The sequence below is a fragment of the Adelges cooleyi genome, unplaced genomic scaffold, assembly GCF_023614345.1.
Source record: "Adelges cooleyi isolate 19-005CV unplaced genomic scaffold, UGA_ACOO_1.1 ACOO_flye_CR_arks_rails_tigmint_CR_PRNA_2, whole genome shotgun sequence".
Classification (NCBI taxonomy): Eukaryota; Metazoa; Arthropoda; class Insecta; order Hemiptera; family Adelgidae; genus Adelges; species Adelges cooleyi.
In genome coordinates, this window is record NW_026095860.1 from 7,149,187 (window position 1) to 7,172,977 (window position 23,791).

At 33.0% G+C, this 23,791-nt stretch overlaps 1 protein-coding gene across 2 annotated transcripts; it reads left to right on the forward strand.

The window, feature by feature from the left end:
• The first annotated feature begins 404 nt into the window (after positions 1-404).
• Positions 405-23,717, forward strand: LOC126833995 (NGFI-A-binding protein homolog). Of its 2 annotated transcripts, XM_050565631.1 has the most exons (13): positions 406-1,021; positions 12,576-12,677; positions 13,137-13,274; positions 18,762-18,973; positions 19,221-19,439; positions 19,819-19,938; positions 20,628-20,761; positions 20,849-20,954; positions 21,015-21,178; positions 21,245-21,350; positions 21,424-21,513; positions 22,949-23,053; positions 23,133-23,717. In XM_050565631.1, exons 1-13 carry the CDS (start codon positions 871-873, stop codon positions 23,241-23,243), a joined length of 1,758 nt encoding a protein of 585 aa, XP_050421588.1. In that variant the 5' UTR covers positions 406-870; the 3' UTR covers positions 23,244-23,717. The 2 variants fall into 2 exon arrangements, with proteins under 2 accessions (XP_050421589.1, XP_050421588.1); XM_050565632.1 differs by lacking the exon at positions 23,133-23,717 and having other exon boundaries at positions 405-1,021; positions 21,424-21,505.
• The last annotated feature ends 74 nt before the right edge of the window (positions 23,718-23,791 follow it).

Here is a 23,791-nt window from a genome sequence, read left to right on the forward strand (position 1 = left end):
ATTATTATTATTATTATACCGACCGAAACCGCTTTTGGCTTCACGTATTTTTTATTTTTTTTTATCCGTCTAACTCTTCTTCCGAAACTATTTTTTTTTCCTTCTTCGCGTACACTTCCAGTCCGGTTTCTCGCCGTCGTTCCCCACCCCGTTAGCCGGTCGTCCCGGATTCTTCTTTTATATTCTACGCCGTGCCGCTTTCTTGTGCGTACACGACAAACACACGGCCGAAACGACGAACGTCGGACGAGGAAAAGGTCGCGGTGGAGAGATGGAAAAAAAAACACTTTTCATTGTGTTTCGGCGGTTACCCCTTGGCCGGAGTTTTTCCTCGGTGCCCGGCAGCTGTCCCGGATCGCAGGCCAAGAGAGATGGCGTTGTGTATTTTTTTTTCTACTTCTTAACGTTCAACCATGCGCCCTCCTTTCCCGCTCGTTCCCCGTTCTTCCCGGTTCGTCTTAAACGACCGGCCGTACGCGTCTCGTCGAGATTCTGGCCGTTAGATGGCGGCACATGCGGCAGCGGCGGTGGAGACCTTACCGAGACGGCCGTGACCGCGCTTCCGAGTTTTCCCCCTAGAAGGGAGTCGCCATGCGGCAATCGTGACGGTGGCATTACCATCGCAAGGCAAACGCCCGATATTCGCAAATAATAATAATTTATAGCAGTTTAAGATTTGATTTGAATTTTTTATATTTTTTTTATATTTACTAATTTTGGTTCGCTTTTCGTTTTAGTAATGTGACGTGTTTTAGATTGTCTTACGGAGCAAAACAGTGTACAATATTTTGTGTTATTGTTTATATATTATAATAAAATTGAATTTCCGCGCTTACCGTTTTATTGTTAGGGCGCTTTTGTAATTTTTATATGGAAGCCAACGACAGCAGTGAAGTTCGGTCTACCGGTACCCCGCCTTCCAACGGTGGTAACAACTGTTGCGGCACGTCCGTTGCGGTCAGGACGTCCGAACCGTCGCCTTCCGGTTCGAAAATCCTTAGCAAGAACTCGAACGGCACGAGTAAGTGTTTTCAGTGTGATATTTTTTCCAAAACCACTGTCGAGTATGATTTACTATAAGAAAAAAAAGACTAGTCAAACATTTTTTGAACAACCACTGCTGGCCAGCTAACAAAATTAACGGCTATCATTTGCTGTTTTTTTACCGTTCTAGTCTATGTAGTCCACGTCTCGGGTTGTACGTTTTATGGTATTCGATATAAAATAGTTTTCCAACGTCCCGCAAATCGTAAAGGAAAATATTGACCGTTTTTAAATACCGCAATTCATCTAATACGATCTGGAAACAATAGCCGTTATTTTTCTTTCAAATAACGTTGTCGTTAACTAGATAAAACCTTTATAAATAAACAAGGTCTCTTCTATTGAGTTAGTTTCACCGTTTATTATAACGGAATAATATAGCAGTTGTTTTTTAAAGTTTTTACTATAATATATAAAATTCCGGCGACAGACTAAGGACTCGCCCCAGACAGCGAATTTCTTCTAGAAACCATCTTCTCATTATGGTAGCGTCGAGCCTTAAAGGACTGTTAAGCTGATGATGCGATGACGATGATGAATATATAAAATAAAAAGCATTAAATACTTTATGATCATGAATAAAATATGTGGCGATAGTATGTTGTAACTTGTGGTGTATACACGCACAGTAATAATTGTTACTAATAAAATTATAAACAATCGCATGATGATCGGTTTGCTTGTTTTTCGATTTGCCAAGTTAAACTAACTACAATTAAATAAGAAAAAGAGCTACAAAAATAATAAAACTATGTAGTAGTATTGGATAAAATCTTGAAATGTCGAAGTAGTTATTCCATTAACGTGCTTGGCATTTGTTATCGATCAAATACATAATATTATGTCGATGGTCTAGTCTTGAAACGCACTGTGAAAGAAAATGTGGGAAAAGGACATTGTATAGGCACATTATTTGTGTAACAATATAAATTGAATAGCGTTCGGTAATAGTAAAAAAATGGCGGTTTTTTCGATATCATAACAAACGTTTTATTAATATATTTTATTAGTTTGTAAATGAATTGTATTATGCGAATATTATGAGGTTTACGAATTTGGTTGGGTTAGTTATAGGTTAGTTAGTATAGATTATATGCTAATCGACAACACACTGTTTATGTACTATTTTCTTTCTTTAATGAGTATTAGGAAGTTTTTATGCCGTTAATAATAAAAAAAAAAAATAGCTAATAACTATTGCTTTTTTTTTGTTTACTAAGTCGTCTTCATTTTTATAATCTATGAACATATAAAAAATGTTTTTTATACATGTTATACCATTTAATCTTGGACGATAAATCAAACACGGGCTGTGTGTTGTTGATAATTCTTAACATCTTTGGATAAGAGAATTGGCCGACGAACAGTTATGTGATCGACAAGCTGATTGGGTGCTTAATTTTTATTATTTTTGTTTTTTTGTTTTTAACTAGTACTTACATATTGTAATGTAATTATGATTGCGGTAACGAAACGAATCGATTTCTCCCTTAAACTATTTTTTTTTACTTATTTCCGTTACGTTCTTATCCACAGCGATTTACATTCGGTTATGCGCGTCGACTTATTTGTTTCTCCATTTTTTTTTTTTAAGTACACTCAAATTATCTTTCGAATATGTAACACAATGATAATACGAAGACCGGTAAAAAAAAAATAGTAATAATAAAAAAACCTCACTATTTCGACCAGTAAATAGGACGGCAAGTAATTTTTTCATTTTTTCCTCTTCCTTTAATGTTTTTTTTCTCTGACCGATTTATCTGATGATATGCCTCGGAGCGTAGAGGTTGATTCGAATACATGTATGTATAATATATATATTTTTTTCTTATACTTTTTTTTCTTTTGCCTTAACGTTCTTTCTTGTTGCTCCGCTTTTCTTCTAAGTATTTTTATGCATCAGTCGCCGTCGTCACGAAAAGAAAAAGCCAAATGCTCGTAATTTAAAGTTAATTCCAACGACGGGAAATATTTCTTTTGTACCTAATGTATGTAAGAATATATATATATATAAATATTATTTATGAAAAATGTAAACCCGCCAGTTTTTCTCCGACGATTTTTTTTTATTTTTTAAAGCTGGAATATAATTTTTTATTGCGACCCATTTCCGTAGAACCGTTACCGCCCCATAAAAAGCACAGAGTAGGGGACGATTTTCGTTTTAGATTTTTCCCTTTTATCGACTACAAAATATAAAAATTATTCGCATTTTTTTTTGTAACAAAATATAATATATTTTTAAAACTACGTCGAAAACTGGCAACGCGTTGCTGTTGTCATTTAAAATAATTTTAACCGACTCCGCAACGAACGAATTTTTTAATTATTTTCCCCGAAAGTTTTCTACGGTTTTTGTATAACGTTTGTAGCAAAAAAAAACACACCTTTTGACTGTTTATATTAATAAACACTATGTACACATAATAATAATATTAAATGTTATAGTTTTTTTTTTAAATCGAAATGCAAGCAAGTTGCTCGTTAAATTAGTACAGAATATTATACTATAATAAATTTATGATAACTATCTGTCAGCTTCGATGGGGAGCTGAGGTGCTTTAACAATGATGTGTTTTTAATTTTTAATTTTTATGTTAAATACGAATCAACTAATTCAAAGCAAATCATACACATCCTATTTGTTTTACGTTATTGGGATTGTAATTAAAATTTTATTAGATAAATAAAAAAACCGGTGTTATTATAATATTATTATTACGTTCAGAATGCACAGCTATTAATTATTAATAAAGGATTAAAACAAAAACTAAATTTAAAATTTAACAGTAATAATAGTTAATAATATTGTTTTAAAAAGATTTTTCTGTCGTTTGCTAAATTTAATCGATTAAATTTATTTTACAGAAATTGTATTTTATTTTCGGTAGTTATTTAATTTTACTAGTATTTGATTTTGCTCTCGTTAGTTTAATTTAGCTATTTTTGTTTTTTTAAACATTTTTATTATTTTTGGTTTTAGAGTTTTTTCATGACAACTATTTTTTTTATAGTTAGATATACCTTGTAGAACATTTTCCATAAGTTTTATTACCTACTTTCTGATACTAAAGAACCTAAGTACATAACAAATAGCCGAGCTGCAGTCAACAACCGGTGTTAATTGCTAAAGAGCGGTTATAGTCAACTTGACTGTACGGTATGGTTTAAACAAAGTTAAGTCGTGGTCAAACACCAAACCTAACTTCCGCACTGGAGAAGAGTGTCCCTAATGCATTGGAACGTTTAATATTTACTAACTATTCACTACAAAGTTATATAATATGATAGTATTAATTGTAATAAGCCTTAGTGACTATATTATTGTTTCCAAAGGTATGCTAGTTTAGGTAAGTGTTATTTTCAGTTGATCTCGCCCATTGTCAAATTATACATAATACAACAGCTATAGAATATTGCATGCAAAACATACCATTTATTTTAATAATAGTTTTAATAATATACTATTATTGAAAGAAATATGTTTACGTCAAAATAAGAGTCTGGTATTTTTTCCATTGTAATCGGTTATGCGAAATAAAAACAAAACACGTTTGAGATGATATGCGACTAGAAAACCGCCTAAAGCCAGTATACCCGAGAACTTTGTCTGACCTACTTTCTTCCTCTCCGTAGTCGTAGTCCTGTCGTCAGGAGGTGTTATTAGGTATTTTCGTACTATAAAAGAAATCGAAACCCACGACGAGATTCGCCTACGGCACCGAAGCTCTACAAAAGTCTCCTGTCGATCATCACCGTTAGATGAGAATGCCTTCGGAAAAAAATCTGTAAACAAGTAGATGCGATAGTGACTTCAACCCTACTCAATCGCATTATATCCAAAATATTCATTATCTACTATTAGTATTCGGTATACTCAGTGTTTGGGAAAAAAGTGTTCTATAGATAAGTTCAACAATTTGCCCTTGAGCCAATTATAATGTTATTGATTACAGCGTTTTCAATGAAATCTGCGTATGCCACCATTTTTATTTTATAATACTACTATAGCCGCAATAAATTCATAACAAAAATATTACAATTTACACTGCGCCGTTTTTGTTGGATTTAATGTCAACACTATTATAATCAACATAATTTTATCCGTGAATAGTAATTAGAGTTTTAACACATTTTCGCTTAACAATTTCGTTCAAACTTTTCATTTACTTTTTTGTAACTATGTGTGTTTTTCATGTTTGTACAATATAATGCCCTAAGTTTTGTTTTCAAACTACAATTGGCAGCCCAACGTTTTCATCAGAAATTATTGATCGTTTTCAAACCTTTTTTATTCCCAAAAAGTAAAAACCAATCATCACATCCAAACTATAAAGAGCGATTGCTTCGGTATTGAATTAGTTTTTACTGCTTGTTTTTTAAATTAAATTAAATAAATTATATTTATTATGTTGATAAATGATAACTATTTTATTAGAAAACAATAAAAACATTTCTATCATTTGTATAAAATTGCAAGTCCTAATCAATAGTAAGTAAAAAAAGTTGAGAGAAATTAAAAAAAAACACAACCTTTATTTCATTTTTTATTCTTCTTTAGTCTTCAACCTTTTTCAAATATTTTTATGAAAGATGATCTCTTTAAATATTTATTCTTGCAGTGTTGAAAGTTTATAGAATTTTTAAGAGATTGATACCTTATATTTTGTTATTACATGATCTATAATAAGGGAAAACAAGTAAAATAAATTTGTTTTATTAAATTAATAAATGAAAACTCATTTAATCGATAATTTCTATAACCTTACATCTAACTTAAAAAAATTAAATTAGCATACAAAAGTCGTATTATTCACACGAGAGTTTTAAGTCTTCAATGGAAAACTCAATATTATGTTCTATACCATATATATTTAAAGATTTTTTTTTATAAATTTTTTGTTGCTTTTATTTACTAAATTTGTTTAAAAAACAAATAAAACTGTTTTTAAACATGCTGTTCGACCCTAAAAATAAATCATCTTGTCGGCTTTACATCTAAACTAAAATAATATAGTTGAAACTTGAAAAAGAATGTCTAAAAAATTGTATGCAATCAGTATTTGTGTTAAAAATTGCGTGCATATATCATTATTCGACAAAAGAAATTGCGCTTAAAATTTATATATTCTACTAAAAAAAACTATACACTCTAAAACCATATTATACCTCGAGTAAATATGGGTTTGTTGACTGTAAATACTTATAAAATATTATGTTAATAATAATGTTAAGGTTATAAAATATGTTACGTACCTACGCGTAATGTTATAATTTATAAATTATTAATATTTTGTACCGGAAATGGTTCTTCCGACGTAACGTGTTTAGTAATAAACTGAATATTCTTTAATATTATGCCAGCACAGATCTAAGTACAGTGGAATTAAATTACCCAGAAAACACTCAAAGATAATATGGATATCAGAGGCGTGCTATATGAGGAAGGACGCTATTTTGCCCTTTTGGCCTTTTTCTTTACTAGCAATGAACAATTATATCATATTTTAACTAATAACTAACAGCTCTTCTATTGAGTCGATGAGATTAAACATGACATGAGCATATGTTGGCTCAATTTGCAGAAAAAAAAATAAATCACCTGCAATCATAAAACAGACAATATTATTATTTTTTCTTTATTGATTCTAAAAAATTAACGTATACAACATTTTGTGGTCCAAAAACGATTGGTTTTTTATTAAGACTATTTTTTTTTTATTTGGTAACTTTAGATTGTTTGTTTTTAGAAAATGCACTAGTTATTTCTTATTTCCGTCCTTGTAGTAATTATCAAATCAATGATATTTAAGATTTTTTTTTAGTCTATTCATTTTAATTTTTACATAATAGACTAATGGCTTTTCTGCAAATTACACTGTAACTCCGCATACAAATTACATTAATTATTTATAGTAAATCCATTTTCGGTAAACTTATTTTTTCTTTCTGATGTCATCGATTCAATTTACAACTAAAATATATGAACATCGTAACCAAAATGTCATCATGCCACTATTGAGATCATACGCATAAGTTTCGGTTCAACCGGAGTTCGTCCATTTTAGTTTTCCGGTAAACCGTTGCGAAAACGTTACAAAAACCGTTGATCCTTACCGACGCCGTCCAACCATAATATTTCACTCACCCCTGCCGCTACCCCATTGGGCCGGGTAGTCGTCCGGAGGGTAGACGATACGTTGGAAAAAAATAATAACAAAAAAAATAGCATCCACCCCTAAACAATACCTGCGGAGGATAGCGAAATGGCGGACGTTACCCTCGCTCGGATGTACCCTTAATTATTCCAGTATACGGACGGCGGCGGCAAAAAAAAACAACCCTGCCAGGGCGATGCACCGCTGCCGCCGTCGACCCCCGTTACATAAACCCCGGAGTTAATTTTTTTGGCCACCCACCAAAAAAAAAAGTTTCATTATCGTTTGGTTTTTTTTTTATGCAAAAGGGGTCGGTTTTTTTTGCGTCAACTTGGAGAGATGACCTGAGAAAAGGGTTGAAGAGCGAAAAAAATTTACAAAGACAATGCGCTGCCGCTCGGATCTCACGCGGGGTAATTTTTTTTTTCTTTACTACATTATAATAATGCGTCGCCGTGGACGAGCATTTGCATGCATCCGACGGATTATATCTACACAGAACACCTGTGACTTCGGTCTGCCGTTCTCACGCGTTCGTCCCGTTTACTTCTTGTACGGGCAGCTGAGTATTGTTTTAGATGGACAAAAAAAAAATGAAAGGATGAAAATTAGACAATTTTTTTTTCTAACTACATTGCCGGTGCCCAAAAGATATTTGCATGTACGTGAACGAAATACGAGGTGGTTTTTTTTCTCGGACAGTAATTTTTTTTCGGCACTGGGATCTGCTCGACGACCGAGTTCTCATAGGGTTGTATGTTGACAGGTTATGTTTTAACACTATAGGTGTGCCAGTACAACACTGTAATAATATTATATTATACATTTAAATCGGAATTTGTTGCAACGGAGTATTTTTTATTTTATTTTAATTTTAAAAATGTTATTAATAAAATGTATATACAGCATTGTATGTATTAATGACTTGTATGTGTATTCTAGAATTTCGCTTATGAGGGGTATTACCTAAGCCAAAAGGACTTTCCAGCCCGCCTTTGGATTTAGTAAAATAATTATTATCACACAAAAACATAAAGGCATATTATCAGTGCATATTGTCGACGTAATCAGATACCTCCTCAGCTTCATATCGACCTTATAACATTCTAAATAAACAATGATCATTAGTTGGCAATTTTTTTTGATATTAAAAGAATTAGTATTTATTTTTTACTGACTACAAAGGTAATGAGTTTTAAACAGTTTTTTCTTTTTAATATATATCAGTTATACATATATTTTCAAATTGTTAATTCATCTACATCATATAAATGGTTTTAATAATTAAAATAACATGTGCGCGTTTCTGTATTTTATACACTTATAATATATTATATTGTGTTTCTAGCCTCTAAAGGTGATACGGCCCATGTGTTTTCTATGCGACTACCTTAAGGGTTAACCTGCATCTGGCCCATCGATAATTTATTTTAATAAAATAAGTTGGACTAAAACTGACAAGACACTTAAAACACATTTTTCTCTGTTTAAGTTTAACGTTAGTCTGTAACTGTGTATTGAGCTCCATTTTGTTTATTATTACATGTTAATTGAATCTATTATAAGTTAATACTATTAATTAATATAAACGTAACTTAGGTGATGATCATTACATAATTATTATAGACGTATTAAGTGCAAATGTGTAATAGATAAATTAAAATGTTTTGTCTTGTTTATCTTACCACCGTCAAAATTCTGCTCTTCTCTGGTTGTAATACATTAATAATTATACACAATACTCTCACGACAACGACTGCAGTATGCGTTTATAATGTGTATTATGAAACAAAAAGTGATCTATTCGTATATTTATTGTGTCATATAAAAAAACACCTCATCATCAAAACAGCTGGAGCCAACATATTAAAACTCATTAATATGCAACGGAGTGTACAGCTCAAGATATCCGGACCCCATTTTCGTTATAATTTTTTTTTTAGTTAGAACAACACTAGGTGTATTGATTATTTTTTTTTCACTGTCTATGGTAGTATTTTTTTGCCGTTTCCCATGCATAAAGACATTCTCGGACTTTAAAACGACAAAAAAAAATATATGTATAAAAATAATGTTAATGGCCTCGGCACGAAAAAAAAAACAAAAAGAACCACCGGTTCTGCCTGAAGGGTTCACATTCTCCGAGTATTTTTTTTCTGACCATTTTTTTCCCTAGATCATCATACCATGAGACTCGAATGCGCTCGGGAACAGTGGATAAAAAAAATATATATTAACCATTCTGTCGGTGATCGAAATTTAATTTCACAGAAATATAAATTATACTAAGAAAAAACAAATTAAAAGATAGCCGTTTTTTTTACTAATAACTCCGCATCGGCGTAACAATAAAAACATTATTTACCGACTTAAATTGTATTAATTATCGCGAAACACATTTTTTTTTGTCAAAAACAAATTTTGTTATTTTTTTTCTTAAATTACCTAATTAACATTTCCATAATCATATAACAGACGTTATGTTTGAAATAAACAAATGACAAAAAACATATAAATAATATAATATATTACAATATACATACAATTATATTGACATGATTCAAATTTGCTTTATAATACGAATTGTATTAGGTATAGCTTTTTGCCGCATTTAAAACCTTGATCATGACCATAGTCTGATAGCACACAATATGAAAACATTTTATTATTCCAAAACCATCAGGCACAACCGCGATGTACTTATCACGATATTGTGATCTACCGCGTGGAAAGGTGTTATTATACATTTTTTAATCAGATCGTTGACCTCATGTCCCATAACGCGCCTGGGTAGTATGTTATAATATTATTGTGTGTAAAGATAGATCGATGAATTCTTATTTGATCAGTTAACAACAAATCATGTACCCGTGGTTGACCCTGAGGCCGCACAAAAGGTTCATTTACATAGATGGACTACCCCGCAGACAGATGGACGGACCCTAAATGATGCATATGTACATTTTTTATGGACTTTTTTTTTATCCAAAAGATTCTGGCTTAGTTTTTTTCTTCTTATTATTATTATAATAATAACGCGACGTTCAAGAAGTTCTCATTGTTCAAACTACAAAGTGTGTGTTACACATCTGCTGTTAATTTTGCATTCCGTTTCCATAGCTGATCAACATAATAAGATATGTATATATATATATATATATATATATATGTTTTATCTATTATAAAACCTATATCAATAGCAATCCAGACAGAAATAGCGACCAAATTATTAGACGAAAACTACTAATAATGTGTTATTCCATATAATGTGTTATTCCACGATAATACAACAGATTCAACAGAACCAACAAATAAATTATTCATTTTTTGGATTAAATCCGATTCTGGTCATAGCATTTCTCTAAGCCTCTAAATCGTCAACTGGGTTTTTAAATACTTTTTAAGAATATTAACTAATACTCGCTGCAGACTCCAGATCATTCGCATGTATAACTGCTGATTTTTTAGTGTTACCAACAAAAATTGTATTATTAATTAAAACTTAAAGTTTGATATTGAATTTATTTATTTTAATCGGGTGTGTATTTAATGGACTCGATCTCAGACGAAAAACAATAAAGGTTACAAAAATAAATATTTTTCCTGTGTATGACATTTCGGTGGCCTTAATCATCTTTTTTTTAAAGCGTAGAGTGAACCTAATTTCCTAAATAACGATATAACGACTATTTCCTATACAACGACTCTTGTCGATATACAATATATTAAATTATATGTTAACTGCTGGGTTTTCTTTTAAACAATTGTGAGAGTACTAAATACTTATGAATGGAAAAAAAGAAGGGACCTAATAATAGCACCGCAATAAAAAAAAAAGCCATTTCATAATATTATGAATTTGTATATTTTTTTATCGATTATAAACCAAAAATTGAAAACATTCTAGTGGCTGATATCTGTGGTGTAAGCAGTAACCTTGAAAACGAGTTCAACCCTCAACTGCTGTCCGACGCGCGTTATGCAATAATTACACCACACATCGCGTCCCCCAGCCCAGGTCACTCTGACCCAGGAAGTCGTTATAACATAACACGGCCGTACTATAAGACTCATGCAGGTTAATAATCAGAAAGAAACCGGCCGGTTCCCCTACCCGATTTATAAAAAATAAAAAAAACACTTCTTGTCTGACCATCAACCCTTTTTTGTCGGACAAAAAAAAATGTAATAATAATAAAAATATGTAGTAGGTACGGCGTGTGTGTGTAATGTGTGCTGTGTAGGTGATCATTATCCGAAAATACGAAAGGGTCAAGAAAGCGACCAAAGCAACGCACTTAATTATATTGAAATATTATTTTAATTTAAATTTTGCATAGTAAAAGGTTTTTCTTCCAGTCTACATATCGAACACAATGCACAATATGAACGTTAACAATTTTTTTTACATAGTGAGATTAAAAAAAAAACAGCTCAATATCCGTCGTCATGCATTATTTTTATCCGAGTGTCTTGGACTAAACAAATGTAATATAGAATTTTGTACTAAAAAATTGGTATTGGATTTTTTCTTTAAATTTATTTTGAATAGCATTGAAAATATTATAACCTTTTTTACTAAGCATAATATATTAACGATTATTGCCAAATTACTTTTGTATAAAAATAAGTTAAGTAATAGTTCCATTTAAAAACGTCATCGCAATTTGTTTTATACATTTTTTTCAAATTAATTAGTTAGATATCGATATTTATTTCGAATTTCGTCTCGCAGTTAACCGATCAGCACGAGACAGCCGTCAATGTGGCGCCGTCGGCTGCATTGGGCTCGTGCAAATGCAACTGCAACGACAACTCGACGCCGATTTAATAATAATATATATGTCAAAGTCGAAGGATACGAGAAATCATCCCTTCCCCGCTTTCTCTCCCCCATTTGGAGCCATTATTTCTTTTCCCGTTTCACGTATCGCTGAGGGCTCGAGTAGTTTTCCCCGAGGGCCATATAAAAGCTGTGGTGGACTGGACGGTCGCCCAACACGAGGAAGAGAAAACTCTCTTACTACGACTAAGTCACACGATATAAAATATTGGTTTCAAAAATGAAGGGGGAAAATACACGTTCTATATAATATATAAATAGGATAGAAACCACTATCCAAGAGCTAAACAGCGCAGACACATTTATTATGGGTGACCTGAATTCTGAGCGCTACGCTACCACTATAATACAGTATAATAGCGTTTTCGGCAATAAAAAAAAAAATACGCAAAATATAGAGATTAAAGCTACTGCGTCGACACTTGAGTGTATATCAGTCGAAAGGGAAAATAATTAGGACCAAATAACTCATAAAAAAAAAAATGATAGGTTCAGTCCTATATTTACAATGTATATCTATTTTTCAGTGATCATGACGTCCAACCCCAGCAACGAAGCCGAATTGCAGCTGTACAGAGTGATGCAAAGAGCTAGTCTCTTGGCTTATTATGACACGCTATTGGAAATGGGTAAGCATTATAAATTATAACCATTAGTTGATTAATAATATTATTATTACATGAGAAACCAAAGCGTACTCGACTGTACTCTATCGGTCAACAGCAGGGAAAATAGAGAGATAACAAATCAATTTAACATGGCCATTTTAAAAACAGAAGAAGATAAATTGTAAAGTATCAAAGTAGCTTTAAAGTTTAAGTCAGTTGTTGCGATTTGTTATCAGCCATTAGAGGTACTGGTAACACAGAACAAATATTCTGTAGTGGTAAACCGAAGAAGTAAAAGAGGATAAATGTTAGTTTTAAACATAAAAGTGTGTGAAGTAGATAGAGAAAAGTGGAGAAAAAATTAGATTGATGTCAAATTTGAGTACGTCCGATGCGTTATTACTATACATACATATTGATAGTAATAATAATAATAATAATTAATATTATCATTTAATTTCCCGTGTTTGACTATAACAGGAGGCGATGACTTGCAGCAACTCTGCGACGCCGGCGAAGAGGAATTCCTGGAGATAATGGCGTTGGTCGGCATGGCTTCCAAACCGCTGCACGTCAGGAGGCTGCAAAAAGCGCTGCACGAGTGGGTCAGCAATCCAGGTATGTTATTTTATAAACAAATAATTATACATGAGTATATATAGGACAGGTACTAAAAGACATATCGAGCCACGGGCTTGAGTTTTCGAAACGGATTAATCTATTAGTAGGTGCAGTGTATTGAAATTCATACAAATTAATAAATAATAATAATACTATAGCTATCACGCGATATTCTTTGATTGATCGTCATTTCCGGATATTATGTGAGCTGCACGTTGACCAAATGTCGCGGGTCCGTCATTAATATTACATAGAATAGTGTACCTTCAAATATATACATTATACACGTTATATTTAGGTACCTCATAAGTATGACGTGTTACAGGCCACCTTGTTTATATATTAGTTTATATATAATATGTATATATATAGACTAATAAACGCTAATATCGTTGCTACGTGTATACGGCGGTCATGACGTATATTTTCCTCGGCACACTTATTATTATCATTATTTTTTTTCGTAGCATAGTAAAGGTATACTCAGTGTACATATACCGAGAGGCAATGACAATGAATAATAAGATACGGCGGCGGCAGGAGCAGTTGGTGAGCCACCAGGTTAACCCTTTTGTGTTCAGTCGTTCCTTTTGTTAACGTGTGTTGTTATTATTATAAGTGTGTGTTCTCAGCTACCGACGATTTTGATGTAATGAATAATTTAAAACGCGTACACAAAAATACAAATGTTTCAATAGTTTCATTTACAATCATAGGCCGACGGTTACATCCCATACCTACGTAGAAATAATAATATATTTTTTCATCGAAAATATTACGAAATATTAATCGTTAGTATATTTGTAATTTTATCAAAATTAATTATTATCAAAATTAATTATTGTCAAAATTAATTATTATTAAATAAACACACAAATGTTCGAATAATATTTCCTATACTATATTGCAAATAATTTTATATGTGTTAAACATCAAACAAATATTATAATCATAATATTCTCAACAAAAAATATCAATTTCTTTGATTATTGCTGTCGAAAACTCTGTGGCGCGTGGGTTGAATAAAAGTTATTATGACGATTTGTTTGTTAAAAAGTAATTTATAAATTCAATATTAAATTGCATCTCTGTGTATTTATACTGTGCTAAAATTTTTAAACGCTTTTTCTATATATACATATTTGTATTTGTATTAGTATTTCTTGATTTTTATTTTGTTTGGACAACTTAAATAGCATGTGTACTCGTTCAAAAAGAAGTAATAAATTTTATACCAAAAAAAATCCCTCGAATATGACGTTAAATGGGTTTATTTTTGCTCAATATTTTAAAATAATAATTCAAATTTGAAATTACTCTTATAAATACAAAAAAAAGACTACATAGAACGCAAGTTAGAAAAGTCTTTGTCACAAGTTGTTACTCTTTACAACACACAAACGACGTTTGTTTATCATTTCCTTATCAATCGACAACTATTAAAATTAACTAAAAAAAAAATTAAAAATAAATTAATAATTTATTGTAAATGGGCAATCGACATTAACGATAGAACAAGTTCTCCCAGTTTTCAAATTTATTAATTCATGCTTTATAAAAATTGTCTTTTTAATAAAACTCAAAAAACAAAACAATACCTACGCCCAAGCAGTGTTGAACATAATGGGTTAAATACATTTATCAACTCCATACGTTCTGTATGCATGTAAAAATTATTTTAAATATTATATAACATATATTAAACTCATATATTTACTGTTACATTACTACAATTAGAAACACTTATTAAGTCTTCAGACTTCAACAACATACTGTTTGTGCTTTCGTTCACTGTTCTGCGAGTCATCGTTAAATATTCAATTAAATCCAACTGTTGTTGTTATTTTATTTATCACAAAGCCCAAAACGACTCTAGAAAATGGATATGTAATATTCTGTCGTTTAATATACTACTGCATATTATCCAATAATATGTTGACTTTTCATTACCTATGTATAATAATGAATTACCCCTAAAGTGGTAATTGTAAATTATAATTCTGATTTCTATATTATACATTAAAAATATTAAATTACTAAACATTAAAAAAAAACACTGTAATGTATTATGTAAAGTCATCTAAGTCTATTCCGTAACGTAACTTATCGTCTATTCCCAAACACACACATGCACATATTATGTACATGCTGCCTTTCCCAATGAACTCTTATTTTTGGTCTAAATCGCATCAGTTTTTGTGAAATGTATATCGCTGGAGCTTAACAATATTATAATTTTAGTAAAATACACAGAAATAGTAATAAGTAAATTGCATGATTAGTTACGGGAAATTAACGATAACCTGATGGTTATTTGTGGTGGTTATAATGTATAGAAAATATATGTATGAGCCGAATAAGCGTTTATGCATTTTACAAATATTGTCAAGAAAAAAAACAGATGAAACAATACAACCGGTAATAATCGGGAGGCCTCTTGCTGTTTCCTATACCTTAGTAATACTGAAGTTCGTGCATTATTCCCGACTTGGCCGTTTCGAATATCGACCTGCGCGGTACTAAAAAAAAAAAAATCACCCTTATCACGAGAATAGGCCGTTTACAGTCCCTCCTCGCCTTCTCATAGAGCAAAAAAAAAACACATTTAAGAGCCGACCGTGGGTCGGAAAATAGAGGAGAGGGAGAGAGAGTGAAAAAAAAATAATAGTCGGCGGAATTTCTGGATGAAAGGTCGTCTCGCACCGCCGTACACAAAAAAAATATACCGTACAAACGTCGAAAGGTCTAGAATTCAAGTGGTGAAAAAACCTTTGGCGAGAGTAAAAAAAAAATGCTTTTTATGTATACATCTTCTCCTCACCTTCTCCTCTTTCCCAGCTGAACACCCGAGGCGTAAAACACACTTTTGCGGTGTACATTTTCAACGAGATATCTGCCTTGTATGTATGTGTGTGTGTTCTATTGCGGTACCTACCGTGTCTATAATAATATACACTCTCAGTAACCGTGTAAAGCAGCGGCAGCCTGTACGGTTTTTTGCTACCGATTTTTCTTTTTTTTTATACATAGTCTACAAGAAAAATCGCTCAGCCAGGAAGAGAAAGAGAGAGAGAGAAAATATAATATGGAACAATGTAAAAAAAAAGAAAAAGAAAAAGTACCGAATCATAAAACCTCTACCCTGCGCTGTTGTTGTTCTATATATTTTATATAAATATATACCTCTCGCATCTTGTTGTTTTTCGAAACAACTACGTCGTCGTGTCGCCCAGTCGAAGAGAATACAAAAAAAAAATAAGCGAGAGAGAAAAAATAAGTAAAGTGGGAGAGGAAAGTCAGAACTGTAGAGGGGGGAAAAGCGTCGGGTAAAAAAGTTTTTTCGATCAATTTTTCCGTCGCAGCTGTATATACGTCTATAGCGTATTGAGAGATTTTCAGATAACGTCCTCGAGAAGGAAACGCACACACTATTTTTTTTTCAACGAAGAGAGGGGAGGCAACAAAGTACATTTTTTCAATTATAATACGTTCTCCCCACTTTTTTTACTCTGTCCCATTCGGCGGTAACGCAAAAAACTAATTTGTATACATATAATATATGTATACTAGTCATACAGAAAAACATATATTATATATAGTTTAAAAAAAACACTAATACCAGTATATACTATATTCATAGTAACCCGAAACGTAAGGTAAAAAAAGAATGATAACAAACAATAATGCAATATTTAAAAACGTAAATTTAGTGGTAAACGTTTTCCTGGGGTTTTCTCAATAAAAATAAATTGTGATTTATTAAAAAAAATTGTATTAATATGTTCACAAAATTATAATTTATAGGTCTAATTATTGTCTATTTTTCATATTTCCAACCTTAAATTAAAAGAAAAAAAAGTTTATCTCTATTCGGAGAGAGGGTTTCAGATAGAGTTTCTGCTCTTCGGTTGTTCAACGCATAAAAAAAAAAAAATAAGAAAATTAGAATACATTTTGACTATTTTTGGCAAGTAAGTATGTCAAGTTTAGTACTTACAAAATGTGTTAAAGTTAAAAGTGTTTTTCTTAAATTTGATAAAAGAATGTACAACATATCCTTTGGTGAAAAAATGATTAAAAACTAATAACATCGAAACTAAAATCTGATGACAACATATTCCATTATTGCAGCAACTATACTATTCTCATAAAAATAGTGGGGGAAAAAATGAGGTCAAGAGAGGGATTTATTTCTCTTACACCTCTCCTTTCCTTCTTTTTGTGTATGGTGTTATGCCCCTGGGTAAAAATAGAAATTATCAATATTACATGCTTTCCTTTAGCTTGCTAACACGTACGTTTGTACAGGTATTTTTAAAATTTTGCAAAATTAATTTAACCCACTTCCCGATGTCGTATAGGGCTGAAACTTGGCACAGACACTCATCTTAGTTGACAATACAATATATTGTAATCATATTGGGACTCGGACATCCAGGTCGCCCCATACAGGGTCAAATGTGAGGGTCATTTCACTAAAATGTCATGTTTTTTTCAAATTAATTTAGTAATCTATTCAGCAATTATTAAATATCTTTAATAGGACTAAAAAGAAAAAAAAGAAAAAAACTTTTAAAAACATGCTTTCTTAAAAAAAAAATAGTAAAAAGTGAACTAAAAAGTAAAAAATAATTTTATTACAAGAACAATTTACTAATCAATTGTAGCATATTTTATTTAAAATGTCAATTACTTTGAAAACAACCGAAAATTAACTATAATTTTAAATAATGTTAAACATCTTTAATTTTTGTCTAAAGAGAAAAGCGTAGGCCCTATTCAACAAAGTCCCTAATAAATTTATCAGATAATGTTTTATATTGTAAGTTCTTTTGTAATTTAAATTTAGTTTAATATTTGTGTGTGACACATAAATTTCATAATACTTAACTCAATGAATTTGGACTTTGTTGAATAGGGCCCACGCTTTTCTTTTTAGTAAAAAATTTAAGATGTTTAACATTATTTAAAATTTTAGTTAATTTTCGGTTGTTTTCAAAGTAATTGGCATTTTAAATAAAATATGCTACAATTGATTGGTAAATTTTTCTTGTAATAAAATTATTTTTTACTTTTCAGTTTACTTTTTACTATTTTTTTTTTTAGAAAAACATGTTTTTAAAAAAGTTTTTTTAATTTATTTATTTTTTTAACTTTGGAGTACCTCCGATATTAAGAAAATTACTATTAATTAGATGTTTTGACTTTTGAGTAAATATTGTGCAAGAAATAAATACATTATCCGGGTGGTAGTACAAATGAGTGATTTTTGTCAAGCGAACAAATCCATTTAACATTTGGGTTAAGCGTTTTACCATTTACCGGTACAACTTGTACGGCGTTAATGTTTTTTCTATACACCAAACTTTAAACTTGTCAGGCTTAATCGAACACATTAAATGCGTCCTGCTCAAAAATAATTTGATATAACCGATTTTAGATAAGATTTATTATTTTAGGACTTATAACCGTTGTCTTTTTCAGCCATGTTCCAGACTCCTCTGGCGTCTCCTATCACCGCCGCTACTTCCACAGTAGCCCTGCCACCTAATCCCATCCGGCCGTACCTTAGCGCATGTCCCAACCCTCTTATACAAACGTCCATTCATCACGGATACTATACGCCGTTAGGATACGGTTACCAACCACCCACGTCGCCGTCGCCCGTGCCCAGTTCGACCAACCAACTACCACAGGTATGATTCCAAACATTCATAGCGCCTAATAGTATCTTCTCAGATTCGAGTCAAAACTAAAATCATTATCTGAATAAAAAAATAGTTATTTCTACAAAATATATAACGTATCATAGACCATAGTATGCAAACGCGTTAGAAGTGTTCTAATTTACGCTCCAGCACTTAAGTTCCAAATTACAATTGTAACGTTTAAAGACAAACCGTGTCTTTTGATAGATGTTTAATTATATTTCTCTAATAACAGGCAGCTCAAACGAGCGAGGCGACTACTTCGGCCGGACACCATTACGGGGACAGCAACAGTCCTGGCCAAAGCCCGGGATCTCCCCTGCAGCTTACCCCATCCCTGGACGAATCGCAGATTACCAGGCTGGCCACGTCGGCTAGACACCTAGTCCAGAGGTTACCTCAGTACCAACCCAAAATGCAAACGGCCAAAAGGAAAACGAACAAGGAGCTCGAGGTCAGTACACTAATTCGCATTTTATCACATGTAGTTTTCCATAAAAGCCCATCGCTGTTTTACCCAGCCTTCTCCACAGTTTCCGTTCTCCTGTCACTTGTCTGGAAGCACCAACTCTAAACAAATGGAGGTTCTTTTTTCACAATGGATCTAACGATCTTGGTTTCGGTCTTTCTAGTGGTATTTTAGCTTCTGGACCTCATTCTAATACATTTTTATAGCTATGCTTTCAGGCCTTTATACGGGGCCACCTATCGGCTTACTATTCATTCTCTGAGTGGGTATCCTAATTATATCCTACGCTCCAAAAAGTATTTTCGATTTAATGTAAGCCAATAACAACTGTTTTATTAATCGACAATAATATTGGCTTTTGTAGAACGTCATGAATATGCCCGAGGAAGATCCTAGGCGCATCGAGTCCATCAGAAAGTATTCGGCCATCTACGGGCGATTCGACTGCAAGAGGAAACCCGAAAAACCTCTGACCCTTCACGAGGTGATTATAAAAACTGACGACTAAAGGTCGATTCACACATATCAGTGACGTGACAGTGCCGTGACCGTTCCAGCCGTGATTTCTATTCACAATGGTCAGTGATTCATCCGTCATTAGGTCTAGAGGTCGTGGCCAAAATGTTTTCGAAAAATGAACTACTGATGATTGCTATGGTTTTGGACGAAGAAGAGGAAGAAAAGGTGGTTAAAACGGATATGGGTTCATAAGGCATGGACAAATAAGCCTACAGAAGGGGAATTTTCCACATTTTAGAAAGAATTAACAGATGATGTAACGAAGTTTTTCGAATATTTTAGAATGTCAAAAAATTCGTGATTCTTATTTTCAAATCACTATCTACAACGACCAACTGAGAATAGAAAGAACCAGAAAATAGATGGAGTTTTTCTATTCACAGTTCGCACAACACGCAATAGCTGAAAACCCTACCAACACGCGGTCGTGAAATTGAAAAAAAATAGTCGGGAATCAATGTGATGATCACGGTACGGTGTCGGCGAATGCACTGTTTGCACTGACACTGCCACGCGCCGGTCTTGTATGAATAGGCCCCTTTAAATTTCTGGAAGAATATTTTCGATCTTGTCACGTCACTGATATGTGTGAATCGGCCTTTAACGTCTTCGTTTTCTCCGGTGGTAACGGTCAGTGTGCATGTCGTTTTCCAGGTATCCGTTAACGAGGCGGCCGCACAGATATGCAAGTTAGTGCCGGTGCTGTTGACCAGACGCGACGAGCTGTTCCCCTTAGCCAGACAGGTGGTCCGCGATTCTGGATATCATTACTCCAAGGGACATTCCAAGTATAATATTTTTTTTTACTTCCATGTCAACTCATGGCATTTCGATCCTATCTGTACTAAAAAAATACCTCTGATGTTATAAAACAGGTCGAGCGTGCAAAGCTTCAGGGCGATGAGTTCGAACGGCGACTGTTACGGATCGAAAAGGCAACGGCTGGACGACCACGACGAGCTGCAGAAGATCCGACGACAAGTGAGTGGCTCCTATATTGTTTGCTTAACGGCAATTTTACAACGTTTGCGTCCCTTACAGGAACGTCTGGAACAGATAGCGGACGAGCTGTTGGCGGTAAACGCGCACCGGGACGAGTTGAACCAGAAGCCCAAGGAAGACCCGGCCGTGCAACACCAGCTGGAAGCCCTCAAAAACCGGCAGGCGCAACTGTTAGTTGAACAAAACGACCTGCAGCAGAACAAGTAAGAGGGCGAAGGACAACCTGTTTGGCCGAGGTTTACTCATCGGAAAAGGGGTTTGTTTCGCAGGTCTTCGAGGAGAGACAGCGCGGGCGGCAGGAATTCCACTGGCGGGTTCGACACGGACGACACAGATTCCCAGTTATCGTACAGCAACGCAAGTTCTCCTCTGCAGGTACATATCTAAAAAAAAAAAACATTATAATTGATCCACCGATATCTGATTTTGGTGGCACTGTCGCTTTCAGGACGTCGGCGACTCCAGGGACTCGATGGCCAGGAGTGTGGACTTCAACAACGACGGCAAGACATCCTCGCTGAACACAACCGGTAATCAGGTAAAACGTGCTCACGGCGGTGATGGCGAGTGCGGTGAACACGCTTGCGGCACTTCGGGTCCGCTTTGAGGACTTGATAATATGTTTTTGGGTTTATTAAACACTGACCGTCCGGGGATCGACCGAGGTTGTTATCTAACAAGTAACACTGGGCCGACGGCAGATTTGTCGAAGAGGGCGATGGCTCCAAAATAATCTAGCTGTTTTTTAAATAGTAAATATTTGGTATTTACCCAAAAATATAGGTTTTATTTGGTTCATGCATACCCAAAAAAACCTGACTGGATTGGGATTTTTTTTTTAAAAATCCCAGGTTATTGCCAACTCCACTCTCTTGTCTAGTATAAAATTTATGTTTTGGAAATTTTGCCCCTCCCCTTTTAGAAAACTCAGAGATCCACCACCGAGTTGAGCAAGTTGACAATCGATATTGACTTTAACTTTTATAAACTTCTTAACTGAAATATGAGTTATTACTTATTATTAATATAATTCTAAAATTAAAGTTAACATACCGTCTTGGCTGAATGTACGTAAAACTACGAACCAATCTATACCTAATGCTAACCTAACCTACCGGCTATCCTCATAAATGCATGGGTGTAAAATTGTTTTAGCTAATATTAAGTGCAGTTTAACAGTACTAAAAATTCACGCTTTGAATGTTAAATCTAAAGCCAAACTGGTGAGAATGACCAAACAGTTAAAAATAAGATATTTTGTACTTTTAGGGTGATAGGCGATAGCTAGTAACTCTTAACACTAATGTAGATCTCTTAACATTTTATTCCATCCCTATATAACTATACTTATTAATAGTACACTGTATAGATGTCATTAAACCTAATAGACACACTTAACTTTTCAGTATTCAATTAATTTTTTAAAATTATTTCACCGACTATTAAATATTTGTTTTTCCTTTATATAATCGTGTAATCAAATATTTATCCAAAATCCAAATTGAAATTTAATTTAATCCATTTTTGTATACAAATACAATCTCGGTAGATACTCGGACGTACAAATTGGGGACCGATAGGTAACGGTCAAGTGTACAGACTATGATGTAATATGTATCATATAATTTATTAACTAATACTTTAATTTGTACTTATTTTGGTATTATTTTGTCAGGCATGTATATAATATTAACGCTATCCATTTGATTAACCATTTTGTTCAGTTTACATTTGTTTTAGTTTATTTTTGCTTTGTTTTGAATTTGTTGTTCTCGACACAGGTACGTATCAGTTTTTACGTTTTTTTTATTTTCAACCAAAAGAACTGAAGATTTCTTTTTTTTTGCATCCATTAAGTTTGCATTACATTTGTTTGCTTGGACTGCAGCTTATGACGTTTAACCAATTAACCAAACGTATTACTTAATGTAATTTTTGGAAACGTTTTTAATGCAAATTGTCTTACCTTACAGAGTAATTTGTCTTGCACTCACGATTCTGACGGAGGCGAGCCAGACGAGTTGAACGATAGTCCTCGTAGGAATTTGGTGGAACATTTTTTAAATGATAAGATCCAAGTAACCCATACTTTATTATACTAGGCAGCTCACATAATCGGCATATATTTTTTTCAAACACTGTTGTCGTACGTTTTAGATCATATCGTCGAGCGGAGGCAATATTATTGCGGTGACCAATCCGGCGTTGCTCACGTCTGGGACTACACCACTCAAGCTGGAGCCCATGTCACCTGAACACAACGGTTAACATTGTTGACGACTACTGCATAAATGCTATAGATGTTCTGTTGAACAACCTCGTTTAAACTTAACATGTTTTTCAACAAAATATTTTTATGTTCCTAGTAAACAATGAACTTGTTTACGATATCCAGTCCAATATAAGCAAGTTTAATATGTAATGTTATGATCTTATATTTATTTTTTTCTTTGTATAATTTTACACTGAATATCTAAGAAAAGTATATTTGTGTCTCTTAGTTGAACTGCTTTGATTTTTTCATGGTGCTACTTTCATTATTGTTAATATTATTTTTATCAAGCCTTACAGTTGCTTGTAAATAGTTACTATTCAATGGCCAATGTATGCTTATTATCACATTTTGTATTTTACTCTTATTTATAATGATAAATCCAACTTTCTAAAACGGAAATGTTGTAAATTAATTAAATTAAAATAATATTGTTGATCACTTTCCATGATGTGTTATTTTTGGACTTGCCTAAGGTTTCGTTTTTATTTTTATAGTTTACATCCGCACACTTATAAAAATTGTGCAAAAAATCAAATATATA